Here is an 18,578-nt window from a genome sequence, read left to right on the forward strand (position 1 = left end):
AAGACGTACTATTCGTAGGATGCTGGGGAAGGAATCGTTTAGAATAATTTGTAAAAAGATCCACAACTTTCCAATTACAAAAGAAGTTTTAAGGTCTATTAACTTATGTAATTTTTGTTTGTATGACCCGTGTCTCAATTGATATAGTTTTTCTGATGCGGTACAGTATCGCTTTAGAATTAGTCAGAATATTTGGTGATGGGTATAGTATTTATTTAAAATAGAAGCTAGCTAGAGCCACCGGGATTAAGGATATTAAGATGATAGATCCCCACACCATCACCTCCTTAAAAATGTCTCGTATACAGTGTATCTAAAACAAATAACACATTAAATTCTAGATTGTAAGTTGACAGAATTATTATTGTTTAGCATGACCGGCAATATTGGTTATGAGTAAATGACGAGTATTCAACCAATCCTTTAATTGAAGATAAAAAAGAAGGTTTATTGTAAAACATGTGTATCTAGAATTTTAGTGCTAAAAAGTGAAAAGGCAAAGTATATCTATAAATCGCCTTCTTTTAAACCCAAAAACATATTTACCAAACAATACATTGTTACCGAACGATCAAGAAGAATGAGATTAGTAAACAAAATTAAGATATATTTCATGCCCAGTCAGTCAGAGGTACCCGTCTATTGAATACATTTTTACTCATAAGCCTTTGATGATTTCATTAGGACAGATCGTATGAAAAAACACGAAGTTGACTTCATAGGGTTGGTCATATCTTAAGATATATTTTATAACCTTGTATATCTGGATCTTATAAACCCTTTTGCTTCAAAATATGTAACAAGTATCTGATCACAATGGCACAGTAGAAGGAAGACAAGCTTTTCTATGGAAAACAATCTATCTTTAATTAATATCAATTAACACATACCTGTGATCTCAAAACATAATATCAGGTGCTATAACTACTTCAGGAGGTCCTTTTGATAACACAGCTTCGCTAAGAGATAGCATATTATTTCCATTGCATACAAGAAAAAAGCTGAACGCACAAATAGAAGATTGGTGGGACCATGACATAATCATGCTGGTACCAACTAACAGTAACTTCAGACGGAGACCACAGCCAATTCGATCAGTAAGGGAATAATCTTTGGGGGCGAACCGCTGCTGTTAATTCCCATGGCGTATATAAGCAATTATCATTATGTTCATATTACTTAATGGGTTACTAGGAGAATTCTGTGTTCGTTTACACAAAGTTCAAGTTCCCTGCAAAGTTGGCTTCGCACGCCTGTAATTCTTTATTAGGAGATTTTCGGTTGCATGCTAAACTGTTGCACATCGTAACACAACTATCGCCATCACAGACAATATTCTTGTACCGACGTCTTCATTCTTATTCTTTTCCCTTTCTTTTCCCATTTTATTTATTTATTTATTACAATATGATGGACTTTACAAAAATAGGAAATCAATCTATTAAGATATCTTCAGGTTCAATAAACACGAATTCATGCAGCAGTGCTGCCAGTTCCATTACTAGCTGCACTACCAGTTCTATTATCAGCTCAGATTCAATATCCTGTTCAGATTCCTACAGTTTATCATTTATTACAGACAATAAGGACTGCTATAGCCAATTACTTGAGGATTTAACTGTGATCGATGGTACTCAGCATGCTTTTTATGAAACAAACTCCGGTCAATATGGTGAGTAGTTGTTACAAAATATTTAATACAAATCATATAAACTGACTGAGCATTAGACAAGCAGATAATTGATATAGAAAGGCATATATCATTTAAAAGGAAAGCTTTAGAAACTATACGTGAATCAGAATTGTGCTATATCAATGATTTTAGAAGATTCGAAACTTTTGGACTTCAAATAAAGAAATGGCTTCAAGATAAAAGAGAAAAAGATGCATTCTCAAAATTTTTGGTTTCGCCCGCAAACAGTGATCTCGATACATTAATTTTAACTTTGAAGCAAATTTCAAGTGTACATGAATTATTTTTAATAGATCTGAAAAAAAGGTAGGTTTCCCTAATTATTTCTCTGTGCAATAACTGACAATTATTCTGATAGGCTTGAAGTGTGGGGGCCAACTCAAATAATTTCAGATCTACTTGATGCATTTGTAAGTTTTAAAAGTTTTAGGAAAAAATTACATTGGCTTACATCACGCTTCTTAGAAATCTAAATTAAGCATATACGACCAATTTATGGAAAATCATCCTAAATTCGTGATGCTCCTGGATGCATTGTACAAACTACCGGGTTTTAAAAAATTTATGTATGCAACTCTGGGTGACAATTCGGATAAGAAGGAGGTGATGGATGGCTTACTTCACTATATACATATACCTCTGCATCGATTAAATGTTTATATACGCTCCCTCAAACATATTATACGATATAGCGATCGCTCACATCCGGACTACTACAGCTTGTTGTCTGTATCTGGAAACTTTAAATCTTTAGAAAAGAAGCTGTCTGGAAAGTAAGTGGCCAAGACCAGAAATTTTAACTTGTCTGACATTCTATTTAGAGTCAATAGATGTCAATCACACTTAATAGCGCTCGAATCAATACTGTCTATTGCGGACTGCCCACTCCTATTAACCATGAACCTTCGATTACTATTATTCGCACAGCTCATTAAAATAGATTTAGACGATCCTTCGGCAACATCTGACGTACGCATGTATTTTCTTTATAACGATACTTTGATTTTTTGCAAAAAGGCGAAAGAAAAAAAAGGAGGCGAAAAAAAATTGGAATACAAGGAGACCATCAATCTTTCGGCAACAACTGTTCGACTTTTATCGCCTGAGTACCTTGCTAAAATGTGCGAAGTCAAGAAACCCATGTTCCGAATCGGAAAAAAAACAGCAGAGCCCATAGCACCAGTTAATAATGAAGCATTTGGATTTGAATTGGTTACTACAGAATTTAATGTTTCAGGAATGGCAGTTCCTCAGATGGAGTACGACGGTAATGGTCTGTTAAATGGAATAACGTCCAAGAGACGACATGCGATAAGAACACGGTCTTTAATTGAACAAAATATCTGGGTCGAAGCAATTTATAAGGCCATCCGTGCAGCGAAATCACCAATAAGTTAGTCCATACACTTCAGCAAACGCTTTTTTATTCTTTTTGTCCATTTATGTAGTTTCCTCTTTGGCTATCTATTTCCCTTTATGTTTGTACTACCTTCCGTGTTTTTCACATTTACAAAAGTCGATGATAATCACATGTAGCACAACGAATGCTCAAAATTGTCTGGAAATAAAAAGAACATCCTCAGTTGCAACTGGTTTTTGCACAAGGTCAATCAAGTCGTGAAAGACTTTAAAGTTCATAATAGTTTTAAATTTGGTAGTAGCATTGTCCAGTAATTATGAGCTGATAGACGTCACTTGATACTTTATCTTATCTATAGCTCCATTATCCACCTATAACATCGAGATGGGCATCAATTGAAACATTTATACTTGAGAGAGAGAAAAGGCGAGTACATATATAGCTGTATTAAGTAAGTTAATACTTATATTCACCAAAGTTAAAATTGTCATGTTCAAAATGTCGGTATCTGGTACCATCTATGGCATATCCCGGCCACCCCTAAAAAGATATAATTATCGTGTTAAATTGTGTTCAATTCAGAATAAAGTTATAAATCGAAGCATGCCAGTCTTTCACTTAAAGCGTACTCCAGACCATAAAGTTTAAACATAGGATTTCTACTGCCGAATAATTGATGTAAAATAGGACTGGCCTTCATAGAGCCGTCCTTATATAATGCACACATATGAGCTCTAACTTTGTTCCAATAATGAACAATTTATTAAACTTTATCTAATTTTACTACTTAATCCCAGCCCCCAACATCCAAGCCAGTGCCTGAATCATTTACTTCTTGCTTTTTACTTTCGCTTTCTAATGCAGCAACAACATCAGTTGTCTTCTTACCAGCCTTTAATAACTTCTTTGTCTTGTCCACAACACCAACAACACCAGTTTCAGCTTTGCTTTTGGGCTTTTGAGGTAAAGCTGGAGTAGCAGCCGCAGCAGCGGTAGCATTAGAAAGAACAGGAGCAACAGGAGCTGCAGGAGCAGCAGCAGTAGCAGCAACCGACTTTTTCTTAGGAGCGGTTTCTTTAGACACAACAGTCTTGACCTTCTTCTTTAAAATGGGCTTATCTTCTGGCTTTAAGAAGAAAAGATCCTTTTCTTCAGAAGCAGCAGCCTTCTTCTTCTTCTTCAAAGCAGGTTCATCACCAGAAGTATCAACGGATCGCTTAGACTTAATCTTTGCAATCTCTGCACCCTTAACCTTACGCTTCTTATTTTCAGAAGTGGTAGCGCTAGCTTCTTCCATATTGGTATCTCCATCTCCATCAACGTCTCCTCTTTCTTTCTTTTCTTTTTTCTCCTTCTGCACCTTCATTCTTTTCATACGTTGTTTCTTTTCAACGATGTTGACATTTTCTCTTTGTTTCTTCTTACGATCCAAGAACTTGGGATCAAATCTTTCGCCATCTAAAATACGAAGAGAAGGCACAAGATCGAGAATCTAAAAAATTGCAAATTTAGTTAATTGACATACCTATTTAAATTATATAAGTTTACCTTCTCAAGATAGTCCTTCTTCTTAGCAAGAGGGTTTCCTTTCAAATTCAAATTATGGAGTTTTGTTAAAGAGCCAAATGGGGCAATGTCAGTCCAGTTGCTGAGGTTGTTGTTTCCGAAATCCATAATTTCAATAGCGTTACACTTTCTTAAAGTTTCGGGTATCTGTGCAATCTTGTTATCATTTAATCGAATCTCTTTAAGCAAGGTATTATGTGATAAATCAGGAACTTCAGTCAATTGATTGTGGGCAGCTGAAAGCTTTGTAAGCTGAGCGAGACTAGATAATCTAGGTGCTTTATCGACTTTGTTATGAGATATCACTACAAATTGACAGTCATTAGTTTTTAATCCCAAAATATTTATGCGATCTTCCATTACCTAAAGTGTTTAACTGGAGTAATGGCTCGATATTTTCGATTTCTAAAAGATTGTTATGATTTAAAATGAGAGCTTTTAACTGCTTGAGTCTAGTGATATGAGGACTCATATGGACCAAATCGTTATGACTAACATTGAGAACTAGTATAAAAAGTTAGCATTTATGTTCGTGTTACGGGAAAAGGTTAAATTTAATACCATTTAAAGACTGAAAATGTTGGAAGCCGGTAAAATCTTTAAAATGATTGCCAGAAAGATTTAAAAGAACAATTTGTTTGAGATCTTTTAAACCTGCAATGGATTTCTCGTCAACGAGTTCATTGTTGGCAAGGTTGACTTTGCGAAGTTCTTTGCAAGCGGAGATATCTTCGACTACGTCGATTTCCTTCTTGGAAGCATTTATGTCCTTTAAATCCTCAATAGATTTGTCTTGGTACAATTCTTGAATGACTTTAGTTGTTAACTTCATAATTGAGAGTGTGGTTAAAAGTCTCTTTTTTTTTTCTTGTCTTAATGAGATATTAAATGGTCACGGATAGCAGTCTCAATATATTTGGGGTGTATATTTTTTTTTGTTTTTTTAGTTACGGCTGGTACAATTCAATTGTGCCTTTGATCACTTCATGATTTCATGATTCCGTCAATAAGTTTCCTTAGTAACTTGATTTAGGCCTGAAAAATGCAGACTTTCCCAAATAAAAATAAAAAATACCAGCTATTTTTTAATTAATTTTTTTTTGAAACGAATTTACAACACCCCTGCTTTGTGGTTATCTCTCTTTATCAATTCTGAATATGTTTTAAAGTTTCTACTCTGAAAAACAAAAACAGACTATGAATTTTTACATATCCTTGCTCATTGCATATGTTTTTGGTGCATTGACTATTATACCCATCGCATTGCTATGCCTCTATTTATTCAGTAACAAGAAGAAGCAATCTCGACGTATAATTTCTTCTGACGCCTTGGAGGAAGAAAAAGAAGAGAATGCAACTCAACAAAGCTTTTTTTACAAAGTAGGCTGGCTTCAAGTTACTCGCGACCCACATCCTGTCAATAAGAACACTTCAATAGGCGGTATAGTTAAATCATATCTATCTGGCAACAATAATGGGAAGTCGAATAATATCTATCAAGAAGATATTTCAGAAGTTAAGGAAGACAGTACAACATATTTCGCTGTCTTGAAATTCAATACATTGTATTTGTACGACTCTGAATTACAACTGGACTGCAGGGTGATTATTAATTTAAGTGAGCATAGTGTGCATATGTATCCGTACGGTCTTAAAGATTACGAGCTATTTTCTAAGATAAACAGAATACAGCTAAAGAAAAAGAAGAACTCAGATGGCGTTGAAAGGGATTATTATATTAATTGCAGCAGATGCGTCGATAAAGAGGATTGGTTTGTATCTTTAAAACGTGGCAGTAAACTTCAACACGGCGAACCAGCTTTAAAAGATTTGCAGTCATCCTTACAAAACTCAGCTCATTTTGATCAAGATGCCATGAACCATTTAATATCGACTATTCATAGTGACCCAAGTAACTTTGAGCTACAATGGCTAAATGCATTATTAGGGAGAATCTTTCTGGGAATTTACAAGACAGAAACAACAAAATCCTTTTTTTACAACAAGATTCTTTCGAAAATAGCAAAACTGAACGCTCGCAGACCCCCATTTTTGGGAGAAATCACGGTACGTTCAGTGGATGGAGGACATGGGCCACCCTATATCACTCAACCTCGACTAATCCATCTCAGCCCCCAAGGAGAGTACACGGGCGATGCTCACTTATTTTATGATGGCCATTTTCGGGTGGAATTGGAGACAGTTTTAAAATGGAAATACTCTGACCATTTTGCACCAATCCGTATTGACCTTGTATTAGCTATAACGTTGAAATCAATAGAGGGGAAAATAATGTTTAAAATCAAAGAGCCCCCTACAAACCGAGCTTGGCTAGGATTTTACAAGAAACCGAAAATGGAATGGATTGTAGAGCCTTTAGTTTGGGAAAAACGTATGGGCTACTCAATGGTTAGCAAAGCAATCCAATCAAAAATCGAAGAGATTATCTCGGAAACGATGGTTTTACCTAACATGGACGATATGGTGTTCTTCCAGACGGAAGGGGTAGGCGGAATCTATGGTAAAGAATCAGACCCTGACAACAAACCATTTACAGGATATAATAAAGCATCGGCTGCTTCCGATGTATCAAGCTTGTCATATCAATCACTGCCGGAATTGTACTCTGCGCCTTCAGAATTGGTAGTTTCCGCCGATCCATTCCCGTTACTCAGTACTAGTGTTTCTTCCACAGTCGTCGCGCCACCGAAAAAAAGTTGGTTTAAACGCAACAATAAAGCAACTGTTGAACAGCAAGATTTTGAAAATGATACTCCAATTATAGATACCCCATCACAACAAACCTTAAAATCTGTTATTACACCAATCATGATAAAACAGCAGGGTAATACAGAGAGCAAAACAAAAGTGAAACGTTTAGTCAGTGGTACAAACAGGGCACAATTTCTTGCTACAAATGTTGATCACTCTATTCAATCGCTTTTACTAAATACGAAAGCTGCGGAAACTCCCACGGTTCAAAAATCAAGTCCTCCTTACTCAAAAAATACATCAACACCAATTTTGGGTAGCAGTGTTGACCCGCAACATTCAATTAGACTGAGTAAAAAAATGTTGTTATTAGTAGACCAACAGCCCTCCAGAATGAGATCAAAGTCCTTACCAAGCACCGGGCTGTCAATAGACGTCGCACAGATGGGTGGTAGAACTAATGAGTCAATAAAAAAATGATTTTTAATGATGATATGATATGATTTATTATTAATGTGGGTGAATGTGTGTTATATATTCAAAGCTAAAATTTAAGTCTAAATAATATGAAGAGAATGGATATACATATACATCATATTTAGGTTCTCTATTTCCAATGTTTGTGTTATTATTGAGGCGTGGGAATGATTAATTCTTCACGGTTGCACTAGGATAAGCAGATTCGGCAGTTTGTTCAATGGTTTCAACTACAGAGTTCGATGGGGGAGGAGGGACAAATCCAGACTTTTTCTTCATTTGTACCAATTCAGCAGCAACCTGAACAAAATTGTCGATAGCTTCTGATGTAATTTGGTAATGGAATACAAGACGTGTGGTTGTACCGTTATTACTAAAGATCTTGATATTTTTTGCTTTGAGAGCATCTGCCAATTCAGCAATAGTGAGACCAGTGGGCTTAGTATCAATAAATAACATGTTGGTTTCAACAGGCAGGAGCAATTTCATTCCCAATGCCTGAAGACTTTCTCCGAGTTTACGGGCGAGAGCGTGTGTCTCAGGCATGGTGGGGACAACTGTATTAATACAGTGTCGTGCAGCAACAGCTAACATACCAGCTTGTCTCCAACCACCACCCATCATCTTACGAATGTGGCGAGCACGAGTGATTAATTCCTTTGTTCCCGTGAGCATAGAACCGATTGGTGCACCAGCTCCCTTAGACAAACAAATCGAAATTGTATCAAAACATTTACCATATTCACTCAAAGGTGTCTTAGTAGCTTGACTAGCGTTCCAAAGACGGGCACCGTCAAGATGCATCTTTAAGTCATTGGCGCGAGCAACATCATGGATCTTCCGGATTTCTTCAATGGGCATGATTGTACCATTCATAGTGTTTTCAAGAGATACGACTACGCATCATCCATTCAGTTTATATTTTCTTTATCATTAACATTTCAGTTCACATACCTCTAGTTATGGCACCGCATAAAGTGTCTCTGTTGATTTTGCTTTCAACTTCTTCGGCTGTCATATATGTACCCTTGGCAACAACAGGTACTACATTGGCCTGGGAATGGTAAGCGATACCACCACACTCATAATTAAAAACATGAGAACGAGAGTCACATAAGACCGAATGAGGAGGTTGGAACAAGAGACATCTAAGACCGAGTTGGTTTGAGAGGGTACCACTAGTACAGAATAAGGCTGCTTCATGGCCCATCATGTCAGCAACATAGTCTTCGAGGGCTTTACAATCATCATCAGTCTAATTGTTCCAAAAGCGTTAGCATTTATAAATTTAGCGCGATATGTCAAAAAAAATACCTGATAGACGTCATCGCCACGGGTGGCAGCTTTCATGATATCAAACATCTCATCTGTAGGGATAGTTGCGGTATCACTAGTCAAATCGAAAATGAAAGGCTTTTCGGCGTGAACACTTGCGGTAAGAGGTGACATTTATGGAAATAGAGATAAAAGTGGAAGAGATAAGGGAAAAAAAAAAAAAAGAAAGGAGACAAGAAAATATATTCGGGACTGGCGGGATTTAATATAAACAAAGCTTAATGGTCGTGACTAAGTTTCCCCAAAGGTTTCTTTTTTGAAAGAGAGTAGCCAATATTTGAAAAGTAAAATAGCGGAGAGTTTTCGCTAATGCATCATAATCAATTAGGATGAGCGACTGGCGCGCTATTGGAGAGGCTAGCCTAATCTTTTATAATCTTGATATCGTCTGGATTTTATCAAGGACAGAGAAATACTTGTGACAAGCTTGCAACATTCCATGTTACCTGTCATTGGTTATTCGTCAACTCTTTCTATTATTTGGTATTAAGCCAGTCCTAACAAATATTTAGTAAGACTTTACAATACTTAATTTATGATCACAGAAATCAACAATGAAAATTTCTCTCCGCCCGTGATTTAAAAAAATGGAACACGGCCGAATCAATGGCTAGAAAGTAATAATCAAAAGCTAATTATAGTAAGATTGCTTCTCAAACGCAGAAAAAAATTTTTTTTTCATTCTTGTGTTGAGGACCCAACAAGATTTGTTTATATGTATATTGCTTCTTTTTCTCACGATATTCGTACACAAGCTGTCGTGACACCATTCAAGAGTTGGGAAATCTATAACCCTGTGTGGGTTTATATCCCGCTTGACTGAATGGTTGGACTGACCATAATTCAAACTTGCACGGACAAGTAACATTTTTCTTTCGGAAAATACGACTCGCTACATATAAATCAAGTTTTTTTTCTGTCTTCACAACAACCGGTAAATAGCCAGAAACTACTGTAGTTCAAACTCAAATTTGAAATAACTACATTGAGACACACAATGGCAACATCATATCACGTATAGCAACTATAAGAACCACACGATATGTGTTTATAAACCACATATCTATGACTATATGGTTAAGTAATGTACATATTGATGATTGATTAAGTTATATAAACGCCTAAAGAGGCCAGAAAACGTATTAAAGGGCCACCATCTCCAAATTTTATTCTCTAATATACCGCATCCTGTTAATACTTAACGGGTCTCTTGGGGACAGCCAGGGTGCACTTGGTCGTAATGTCGGATTATGATACCTTAATAGACACCAAGAGGTCGATATAACTTATCGTCTTGAACTAGATACAAATTTATCATAACCAACATATGTTAAACCAGTATGTGTGTGTTATAGCTTCCTTTCAGCTTCTCATTCGGACTTTTATAACTTACTATTTCTGCGTAAGATTAAGATCCAACGGACTCAAAGGCGAAAGGGTGATGATAGAGTTGTCAAAATGAGTATAAATCGCTTAATATACATTTATTCGTGATTGTTACATTGTTTCTGATTGTATACCCTTGTTCCTAGGACTAAAAAACATCCAAATCACAGATCTTACGTCGCGACTACGTGGACTTTGTCTGTCCCTAAGAAAAACAAATATTCAATTGCAAGCATTTCACATTTTTAACTTTTGCAGACGATTAAATTTTGTCTCTCCTACCACCGAGGCTCATAATTAATTCATCTAAAGACTATGAATGGCTCATTTTGCTGTCATGCCAAATCAGATACGTACAAAATATATCAGTTTTTATGATTTTTAATAGAAGTGAGCTTTCTTGATAAGAACTATTGTTAATTATGATTTTGACAATTTTTTTGGATACAGCGTGTGTTCACTCAAATCAATTTTTTGTATATATAAATTTGATGGGTTCATTGTAAGTTCAATTCGAACACTTTTTAGTGTGCCTAAATGGGTCTTTATTAAATTAGAGGTTTGGCTTAATCAGTTCTCAGGACGAACTTTAAATTGTTCAATGATGTTGACAAGTTGACATAAAGGAACATCAATATATGCTTCAGTCATTTTCTGCGGGAGACTCTCTAAACTCATTTAAGTTGATGACGCTCAATTTTAAGCTTAACTAGAGCCCATAATTGTTTAAATAAGACCAATTCGAGAGAAATATAATTAAATATTGTAATTTTTTTCGATAGTAAATGCATTGTGCCAAGTATAAAGTTAAATGAAATAAGCCGTTAAAAAACATCATTGAGAGCGAGAGTTAACTATTTAAACATTTTTTGTCATAATCGGGAGAGGTTATTTAAGGGAAATAAGAGAATATGGTATAAATATGTATGTGGCGTCTTTGGATCCGGCGTAAGGGAGAATCGAGTTTACCGCTGACGTTTTGCATCATTTTTCAAATGTCACGATGCAATTCAACGAGTCTTCCGCCTTTGCAGTTTCAACGTCAAGTCAATCGGGCCACTATTAGCACGAACTTGACAACATTCGTAAGTCTGTCTTAGAACTAACTGAAGCGTCAATAGAATCGGTTACAACTATTTGAGGTAACAGCTTTGTTATATTTAAACCTCCCCAAAATTCTCATTTTAAAGATCGAACTCGTTCGTATTATTTAATGGCGAGTTCAATGCTCGATTTTTTTTAACACAAACTGCAAAATAAAGCATTAAACGAATAGGAAAGATTTTTATAAAAAACGAGGAAATGAAAAGTAAGAAAACGTTTACATCCATGATGATATAAGTGCTTGTTTGATCAATCAATTTCTATAATCCTTCGTTTTAAACAACGAGTAGTTGCGTTAGATACAGCCATTATACACGTACCGAATCGTTATTGCAGGTGTCCGATACAACGTGAGCAGTATGAATATATATTTTGTCCGTGCACCGTGTGTAAGTAGTGTGAACAGTATCTAGTTAACTTTTTTAGCGAAAGTTTGTATTTATGAGTCTACATAATAGCTTTGTCCAACGCTAAAAAATTTAAGGGCTTTGAATAAGGCTCAGTTACTGAAGTTGAAAAAAAAAAAAAACTGATGTTCGTATCCGGAAAAGGAAATACTCCCTGGTGCGAACTAACGTGTTTGTATTCCAACGAATATGCACAAGAAAAGATTTTCATGTTGATGGACATCAATAAAAAATAGCGCGATCAAAGTCAGTGATTTTCAAATTGCATTTGATCGACAGCGGTATATACCGGGTAAACAGAAGAATTACCACGACCTTAACCTCTTCATTGAGAGTTAGCGAAGCACCATTATTAAAAAAAAAAAAAAAAAAAAAAAAAAAAAAAAAAAAAAAAAAAAAAAAAAAAACCACGCGGAGTTGGCTTGGTTAGTTCCGAAATATTTTTTTAATGCGTTCGGTCTCAGAGTTCAGTCATGTTATTGTTACATACGTATGTTTGGGGCTTTGATTCTTGAATTTACAGTATACCATGATCGTTTACACCAAGCATTCGGTATATATCACAGCAAATCCCATTTCTCAGCCACAAGTGTCCGTATCACGTAAAAGCTTTACAAAGTTTTATTATAGTTATACTCGTAAAATGCATACTTTTGCATTTGCAATGGACTATTATCCAGTTAATCAAGGGAGGGTTCTAACTCTTACTTTAATGGCTAATATATTTGGCAATTCACAAATTCTGTATGTCTGTTAATTAGTTATGCCTACATAGAACCATGGGAATGTGATATCATTTTTTTGTTTCGAAGATAAAATCTTTACCGGGTATAAACACATATTAACTTGCAGTTTTTTATAATCCCACTACATGTGTGTCTTACACGAGAACAGATTGAACAAGAATTATACAGACTTTAGTAGACTATACTCTATATTCTTGTAATTGCAAAAAATCCACTCTGGCTTGCATTGACTCTCTGTTCGACTGACAGTTGTAATTGGGATATTAAACCGGAGCCATCTTTTTTGTTGTTTTTGGCACGTTTTAATCAAGAGGGTACACAGAATTACCAAGATATTGCTTGATACACAATTTATGTCCGCTAATAAATTGTTCGGAACGCGTTAACAGATTTAGAATTTCCATTTCCTCGAAACTGTCAATTACAATCACTAGTTAATATTGACAAGCATCCCATAAGAAATATTGACATATCAAGATCGAGTGAAAGTTTATTGTACAACTGTAATTGCAAAAAAAAAAAAAAAAAAAAAAAGTTGCGAATCCAAATAGGAAATACTTTGTGTGTTAAATGTAACTGAACTTCCGAAATCAAATTTGAAAACGAGCAGGAAAGATGTCATGACAAAATTGTATACATTTTACTAACTTAAGCCAGAGGTACTAATATAATATCGATGGCAGACCTGTATTTTTTGTAGACTCTTGTCAATGAAACCAAATTTTGGTTGTTCGATAGCTCACAAACAAAAACGTTTGTCTAAAAATAATATTGATTCGTCCTAAAAAAAAAAAACGGTTCGCAAAATAGCGGAGTAATTGATCATCGTCGTACATGCCCTCCCAACAATTCATTATAAAGACATAAAATATCTTTGCATGGCTTGACTCCTCTTTTCTTCTCTTCTTACTTATATTTGCAATGATCTCTTTATTGTCACCCTCTATCATTCTTTTTGTGTGGTTCTTCATCTCATGCTCATTTGCAGCACCCGTTCAACAGTATACCTATCAAATAACAATAAGGGAAGGGCCTTCTATTACAAAGATTCCATCTGGCGCTTATCTTGAAAACTATAATCTAGCTGATAGTTTAGACAGTTACTACAGCAGAATTTCAGAAAAAGTTTTGGATAATACTATTAGCGAAATTATGGAGGCAGCACCAGAATCATATTTAATTATTCATGAACTCCAATTAATTGGCAAAGGTAACTACACTAGTGTTGTTTTGGGTTAATTATATTAGCTGACTATTAAATAGATTATTGTCGAAGTCAACTGGAGAACCTTTTGGAAGTGCTTGAACATAACTTGAATCACAAAGTAAGAAATAGCATATTGTCTTCGATTCGACCACTGGTGGATGGAATTGCTGATAAGAGGGCCGACTTGATCGAACTGAATACTGTTATGAGTCAACAACTTGGCTCTATTTTAAGCGCAAAAGCAGTTGCATCAAATATTATAAGACAGATCTATCAAGAGGATAAAAATAGTTATATTGTTCAATTTTGGAAACTACACTCTGACAAAATATGGGCTGAGACAGTGCATCATGAGTTGAACGAATTTATCGCTCTGGAAGCCTGGTTACACTCGTGGCTGATGGATTTTGAATATATTTTCAAGGAAGCATTCGACACACAAGTTTCAACCTTAATTTTATAAAGTTCCCCTTTTGTACATACCCCCTCCTAATCTATTTGTATTTAATAAAACCATGGCATTGTCTTCCTACTTCTCAACCAGAACAGAATTCGAATCTTGCTTACAAAATTTTTATGAAGAAACTGAGACGTCTCTTTTTAAGGGAACGCAATGGACATGGGAGACACAACCAATAGTAAATGAAATGACGAAAGTTGCTCGAACCATTTATAACTTTTTTTTTTTTGCTTAGCTAAAACATGCCTATATAAAAAGAAAGTCTTTTATTGTATCAAACACAAGACCAAAACCACCACCCCTAGAAGAAGATTTGTTGGTCGTTGAAGAACTTGACCCAGCAGCTGTTGAAATTGCTCATTCTGTAATGATTCAGCTAGAGCATCACGTTGTGTATTCCACCAGTTACCAGGTGCCAGTACTATATTTCAGAGCTTTATATGAAGGTATACAAATAATGAAAACAAAATACAAATGTTATTTTAAAATTATATTCCTTATCATAGATGGGACACCTCTTTCATTACAGGAAGTTTATCAGCAAGTAGTGCCTGACATGTATCATGACCAAGTGATTATAACACAAACAGAACACCCTTTACTGGGCACGCCATTTTGGTTTATTCATCCATGTGATACACGAAAATTAATGAACACTATTCAATTTGAATATAGAAACTATATAAAAACCTGGTTATCGTTCAATGGACCTGTTGTACGCTGCCAGATTCCAAAAGAACTGTTTGGAACAGTTATGGATGAGTAAAACTCCGAATTCACTTATGCAGATGTTTATTGAATGAGCAATGATTGAAAAGCATGCTGAGTGGTAAAAAATAAAAAGGGAATATTTGATCTTTGCTTCGCCTCCTACCCATCACTGCTCTCTTGACTTTTAAGAATACGCACAACGAGATGCCCTTTTTAAGATTGGCACTAGCGGCACCCATACCCCCAACCCATATCTATAAAATGCGGACTTGATTTTTTTTTGGCCACGAAGCAACCTTCTTTTGTTTTTTCCCTTTTTTCTTTTGTAATGACCACAACTAATACAACAAAGTGGTGGTGGAATAAAAAACCCAGCCCAAAACAGATATCTACGGATCAAAAGAGTGTAGCATCTTCTATTAATGGGGCAGACGAAGATGCTTCCATGTTTTCGCTTTATTCGTACAGCGAATCTTTGCATACTCCTTCCACTATCAACGCATCATCATCTATTCGTGCCCAACATACTAAATCTGAATATTCTGGTAACTTTTCTGACATAGAATCCAATGCATCTATACTTAGTAAACCGTGGATATCCAGAAATATGATTGACAATAAGTCCAATAAGGATAGTGTCCCCGACGACGATGATGATGATAACTCAGTTGGCTCAGATGAGCAATACTCCTACTCATTACCCGTGAGTAACACTTATAGTGCAGAGGATTTACCTGATATTAATCCTAAAAGAAGAGGAAGTTTGGTGGAATACATTGTTAATAAGCCTTTACATGGGAAGTTGAAGGTAAAGTAAGATTCGTATTATTATGCAATGGAAATCTTATCAACAACAAAAATAGGCAGGCCTAGGAAAGCTAGTAGGACGTAACCAGAAAGATGAGTTCCCTTGCTATGCTGACAATAACAGGAGAAGAAGTTGTGGATAACTCTTGTGCGCCTTTTTTTTTTACATGATACCAATAAATAATAAATAAAATACGCTGTGATGCAGTTCGATCTAAACAATAAGGCAGCAAAATCATCACATGATATGGCTAAAATGACATGTCTCTATTTGTCATCAAACCACTTTAGAAAATATATACAGTTAAACGGACTAAAAGTGATAGAAGATGTGTCATATGGAAATGAAACTTGAGTACCAACCACTTTTACATTTTATTTTATAGATGGCTTCGTGGGTATAAACTGATACTATATATACGATTGGAAAATGTGTTTAAACAACTCTTTACTTATACATACCACTATATGTGCATCAAAAGATTCTAATTCAATATACATACACATATGTTGAATAATATGTGTTGCAAAAGCAATAGGAAGAAGAAAGCGATGCCTTACATTAGGTCTGCCGGGATTTGAGGGCATTTCAAATTCCGTCAAAAACTGCCCCTAAGGCACAGAAGCCAGTAGGAGTTCATTCATCCACCTCTCTTTTTCATACTAGGTAAATACATCAAAAAAAAAAAAAGCATCCATCCATGTCTAAAAATCGAGAACTAACAAGCATCCTTCTATAATCACCATATCATTTAATCCACCATCATCAAATCATCACTATTTACACCGTCCATTTATGATTTGAATAGATATTATTATGGTCGCTTTAGGTTTGCCTGCTGACGTTAGTGCCTCTGCCGATGGTACCCGTAGATTGTTCAACAAGTGGTCTTATGAGGATGTTGAAGTTAAGGACATCTCTCTCCAAGATTACATTCAAATCCGTCAACAAGTCTACTTGCCTCACACTGCTGGTCGTTTCGCTGTCAAGCGTTTCCGTAAGGCTCAGGTAAGTTTATCGAAATTAAAAATGTAAATCTCCCTCGCGAAAAGTGTGTTTACGTCTTCTATCGATATTTTCCGCAATATCAATTTTTTTACCTGTAGTGTCCCATTGTTGAACGTTTAACCAATGCTTTGATGATGACTGGTCGTAACAACGGTAAGAAGTTGATGGCCGCTCGTATTGTTCAACATGCCTTCGAGATTGTTCACTTGTTGACTGATGCCAACCCTCTTCAAATCCTTGTTGACTCCATCATCAACTGTGGTCCCCGTGAAGATTCTACTCGTATCGGTTCTCAAGGTACTGTCCGTCGTCAAGCTGTCGATGTCTCTCCTCTTCGTCGTGTCAACCAAGCCATCTCCTTGTTGACCACTGGTTGTCGTGAGTCTGCTTTCCGTAACGTCAAGACCGTTGCTGAATGTCTCGCTGATGAGTTGATTAACGCTGCCAAGGGTTCTGCTAACTCTTATGCCATTAAGAAGAAGGATGAACTTGAACGTGTTGCCAAGTGTAAGTGAATTCATATTTTTATTATCTGTATGTTCAATTGTCATTAATTCTCTATTTTTTTTTAATAGCTAACCGTTAAATTGTGTCATTCTACAATTTTATCTGGCTTATGGAGAGACATTATATACACCCTTTATTTTGATTGATGAAATAAATAGCTACCAAAAATTAATGAAAACCTTGTAAATAACTTAAATAATGCTTTCATGTAAACGAAAAATATCCGTGTAACGCGAAATTAAAACAATAAGAATTAAGCAGATTTTAGGGGGATAAATGTATTTTATTATTTACTTTAAGAAAAAAGAAACAATTTAAGCCTTGACAGCATACTTGCGAAGAGGGAAATGGGCCAACTTCTTTTGCTCACGGACAGTCTTCTTGGACTTCTCGAAAGGAGTCAAAGCTCTACGCATAGCACGGGTCTTCTTGACACGGAGATCAAGAGGAGTGAAAGCCTTCTTTTGGTAGAAAAGACGGAGTTGTTCACGTTGAGTTTGGTTGATGACAGTCAAAACACGAGCAACGTTCTTACGGGCCTCACCACTAATTATCTCTTATTAATAAACTTTTATTCCAATCCTTCCTCGTCTAAAATTGTACTTACACTTCTTGAGACTTACCACCAGCGACCTTTTGGACGCGGATGTTAGCAAGTTGTTGCTTTTGCTCATCAAGAATCTTGACAAGCTCAGCCTTGTTCTTGTTACGGAGTTCGAAAGCCTTAACCTAGAAGAAGAGGAAGCAAAAAAAAAAAAAAGATACGCACATCGTTAATACATGCTACACACTAAGAAAAGAAAACACCCTCAATCCATCGCATTCTAATGTCAGAGAGAAGATATCAATTCTGGATGTCGAAGTGAGGACAGCTTTTCCGAGTTTATGTTAAAATTGACTGAATTGGAAAAAAAAGGTCCAACATTGCTGTTCGTATTTTTTTATTTTATTTTTTTGTTCTAAAGTTGAGCTGAATGATTCTAAAGGATTTGATTTTTATCTCTCTTCTCTGATCATTTTTTGTCGAAGCGAGTGGATGGATGGATGTATCTATTTTATCTCTTACCATTGGTAACACCGGAGTAATAGAG

General features: G+C 35.8%; 8 protein-coding genes across 8 annotated transcripts; 5 read left to right on the top strand and 3 right to left on the bottom strand.

Annotated features, from left to right (window-relative positions):
* Positions 1-1,364: 1,364 nt before the first annotated feature.
* EV154DRAFT_490358 (Dbl homology domain-containing protein) lies at positions 1,365-3,308 on the top strand. Its single transcript, XM_051599415.1, has 5 exons — positions 1,365-1,672; positions 1,729-1,999; positions 2,052-2,103; positions 2,159-2,466; positions 2,515-3,308. Exons 1-5 carry the CDS (start codon positions 1,408-1,410, stop codon positions 3,089-3,091), a joined length of 1,473 nt encoding a protein of 490 aa, XP_051463477.1. The 5' UTR covers positions 1,365-1,407; the 3' UTR covers positions 3,092-3,308.
* Positions 3,309-3,785: 477 nt separating this feature from the next.
* EV154DRAFT_433949 (uncharacterized protein) lies at positions 3,786-5,465 on the bottom strand. The gene is made up of 4 exons (XM_051596752.1): positions 5,181-5,465; positions 4,983-5,123; positions 4,602-4,924; positions 3,786-4,545 (listed from the first exon to the last, which is right to left on the bottom strand). The coding sequence occupies exons 1-4, from the start codon at positions 5,449-5,451 to the stop codon at positions 3,841-3,843; spliced, it is 1,440 nt and encodes a 479-aa protein (XP_051463478.1). The 5' UTR covers positions 5,452-5,465; the 3' UTR covers positions 3,786-3,840.
* A 789-nt stretch (positions 5,466-6,254) lies between these two features.
* EV154DRAFT_410508 (putative integral membrane protein conserved region-domain-containing protein) lies at positions 6,255-7,811 on the top strand (the record flags this gene model as incomplete). Its single annotated transcript, XM_051595401.1, has 1 exon — positions 6,255-7,811. The coding sequence occupies one exon, from the start codon at positions 6,255-6,257 to the stop codon at positions 7,809-7,811; it is 1,557 nt and encodes a 518-aa protein (XP_051463479.1).
* On the bottom strand, positions 7,812-9,286 carry EV154DRAFT_455157 (pyridoxal phosphate-dependent transferase). The gene is made up of 3 exons (XM_051597332.1): positions 9,123-9,286; positions 8,763-9,063; positions 7,812-8,704 (listed from the first exon to the last, which is right to left on the bottom strand). The coding sequence occupies exons 1-3, from the start codon at positions 9,255-9,257 to the stop codon at positions 7,980-7,982; spliced, it is 1,161 nt and encodes a 386-aa protein (XP_051463480.1). The 5' UTR covers positions 9,258-9,286; the 3' UTR covers positions 7,812-7,979.
* Positions 9,287-13,393: 4,107 nt separating this feature from the next.
* EV154DRAFT_116205 (uncharacterized protein) lies at positions 13,394-14,887 on the top strand. The gene is made up of 3 exons (XM_051593924.1): positions 13,394-13,996; positions 14,050-14,631; positions 14,689-14,887. The coding sequence occupies exons 1-2, from the start codon at positions 13,708-13,710 to the stop codon at positions 14,454-14,456; spliced, it is 696 nt and encodes a 231-aa protein (XP_051463481.1). The 5' UTR covers positions 13,394-13,707; the 3' UTR covers positions 14,457-14,631; positions 14,689-14,887.
* EV154DRAFT_557865 (autophagy-related protein 10) lies at positions 14,509-15,219 on the top strand (the record flags this gene model as incomplete). The annotated part of the gene is made up of 3 exons (XM_051605458.1): positions 14,509-14,631; positions 14,689-14,899; positions 14,960-15,219. The coding sequence occupies 3 exons, from the start codon at positions 14,509-14,511 to the stop codon at positions 15,217-15,219; spliced, it is 594 nt and encodes a 197-aa protein (XP_051463482.1).
* A 1,414-nt stretch (positions 15,220-16,633) lies between these two features.
* Positions 16,634-17,671, top strand: EV154DRAFT_541308 (40S ribosomal protein S5). The gene is made up of 3 exons (XM_051604479.1): positions 16,634-16,980; positions 17,079-17,487; positions 17,556-17,671. The coding sequence occupies exons 1-3, from the start codon at positions 16,789-16,791 to the stop codon at positions 17,564-17,566; spliced, it is 612 nt and encodes a 203-aa protein (XP_051463483.1). The 5' UTR covers positions 16,634-16,788; the 3' UTR covers positions 17,567-17,671.
* Positions 17,672-17,801: 130 nt separating this feature from the next.
* On the bottom strand, positions 17,802-18,574 carry EV154DRAFT_597902 (uncharacterized protein; the record flags this gene model as incomplete). Its single annotated transcript, XM_051607018.1, has 3 exons — positions 18,293-18,574; positions 18,095-18,216; positions 17,802-18,033 (listed from the first exon to the last, which is right to left on the bottom strand). Exons 1-3 carry the CDS (start codon positions 18,308-18,310, stop codon positions 17,802-17,804), a joined length of 372 nt encoding a protein of 123 aa, XP_051463484.1. The 5' UTR covers positions 18,311-18,574.
* Between the last annotated feature and the right edge of the window lie 4 nt (positions 18,575-18,578).

Source organism: Mucor mucedo (assembly GCF_025094135.1).
Source record: "Mucor mucedo strain NRRL 3635 chromosome Unknown EV154scaffold_2, whole genome shotgun sequence".
In the NCBI taxonomy this organism is placed as follows: domain Eukaryota; kingdom Fungi; phylum Mucoromycota; class Mucoromycetes; order Mucorales; family Mucoraceae; genus Mucor; species Mucor mucedo.

Bases quoted from the DNA above. Each gene is read 5' to 3' on its own strand.
- EV154DRAFT_490358 (XM_051599415.1), top strand. From the start codon at position 1,408: ATGATGGACTTTACAAAAATAGGAAATCAATCTATTAAGATATCTTCA. The intron at 1,673-1,728 runs GTGAGTAGTTGT...ACTGAGCATTAG, and splicing joins AACAAACTCCGGTCAATATG to ACAAGCAGATAATTGATATA. The intron at 2,104-2,158 runs GTAAGTTTTAAA...CACGCTTCTTAG, and splicing joins CAGATCTACTTGATGCATTT to AAATCTAAATTAAGCATATA.
- EV154DRAFT_433949 (XM_051596752.1), bottom strand. From the start codon at position 5,451: ATGAAGTTAACAACTAAAGTCATTCAAGAATTGTACCAAGACAAATCT. The intron at 5,124-5,180 runs GTATTAAATTTA...TTTTTATACTAG, and splicing joins ACATTTTCAGTCTTTAAATG to TTCTCAATGTTAGTCATAAC. The intron at 4,546-4,601 runs GTAAACTTATAT...GCAATTTTTTAG, and splicing joins AGAAGGACTATCTTGAGAAG to ATTCTCGATCTTGTGCCTTC.
- EV154DRAFT_455157 (XM_051597332.1), bottom strand. From the start codon at position 9,257: ATGTCACCTCTTACCGCAAGTGTTCACGCCGAAAAGCCTTTCATTTTC. The intron at 9,064-9,122 runs GTATTTTTTTTG...TGGAACAATTAG, and splicing joins GTGGCGATGACGTCTATCAG to ACTGATGATGATTGTAAAGC. The intron at 8,705-8,762 runs GTATGTGAACTG...GATGATGCGTAG, and splicing joins ATGCGGTGCCATAACTAGAG to TCGTATCTCTTGAAAACACT.
- EV154DRAFT_116205 (XM_051593924.1), top strand. From the start codon at position 13,708: ATGATCTCTTTATTGTCACCCTCTATCATTCTTTTTGTGTGGTTCTTC. The intron at 13,997-14,049 runs GTAACTACACTA...ACTATTAAATAG, and splicing joins ACTCCAATTAATTGGCAAAG to ATTATTGTCGAAGTCAACTG.
- EV154DRAFT_541308 (XM_051604479.1), top strand. From the start codon at position 16,789: ATGGTCGCTTTAGGTTTGCCTGCTGACGTTAGTGCCTCTGCCGATGGT. The intron at 16,981-17,078 runs GTAAGTTTATCG...TTTTACCTGTAG, and splicing joins AGCGTTTCCGTAAGGCTCAG to TGTCCCATTGTTGAACGTTT.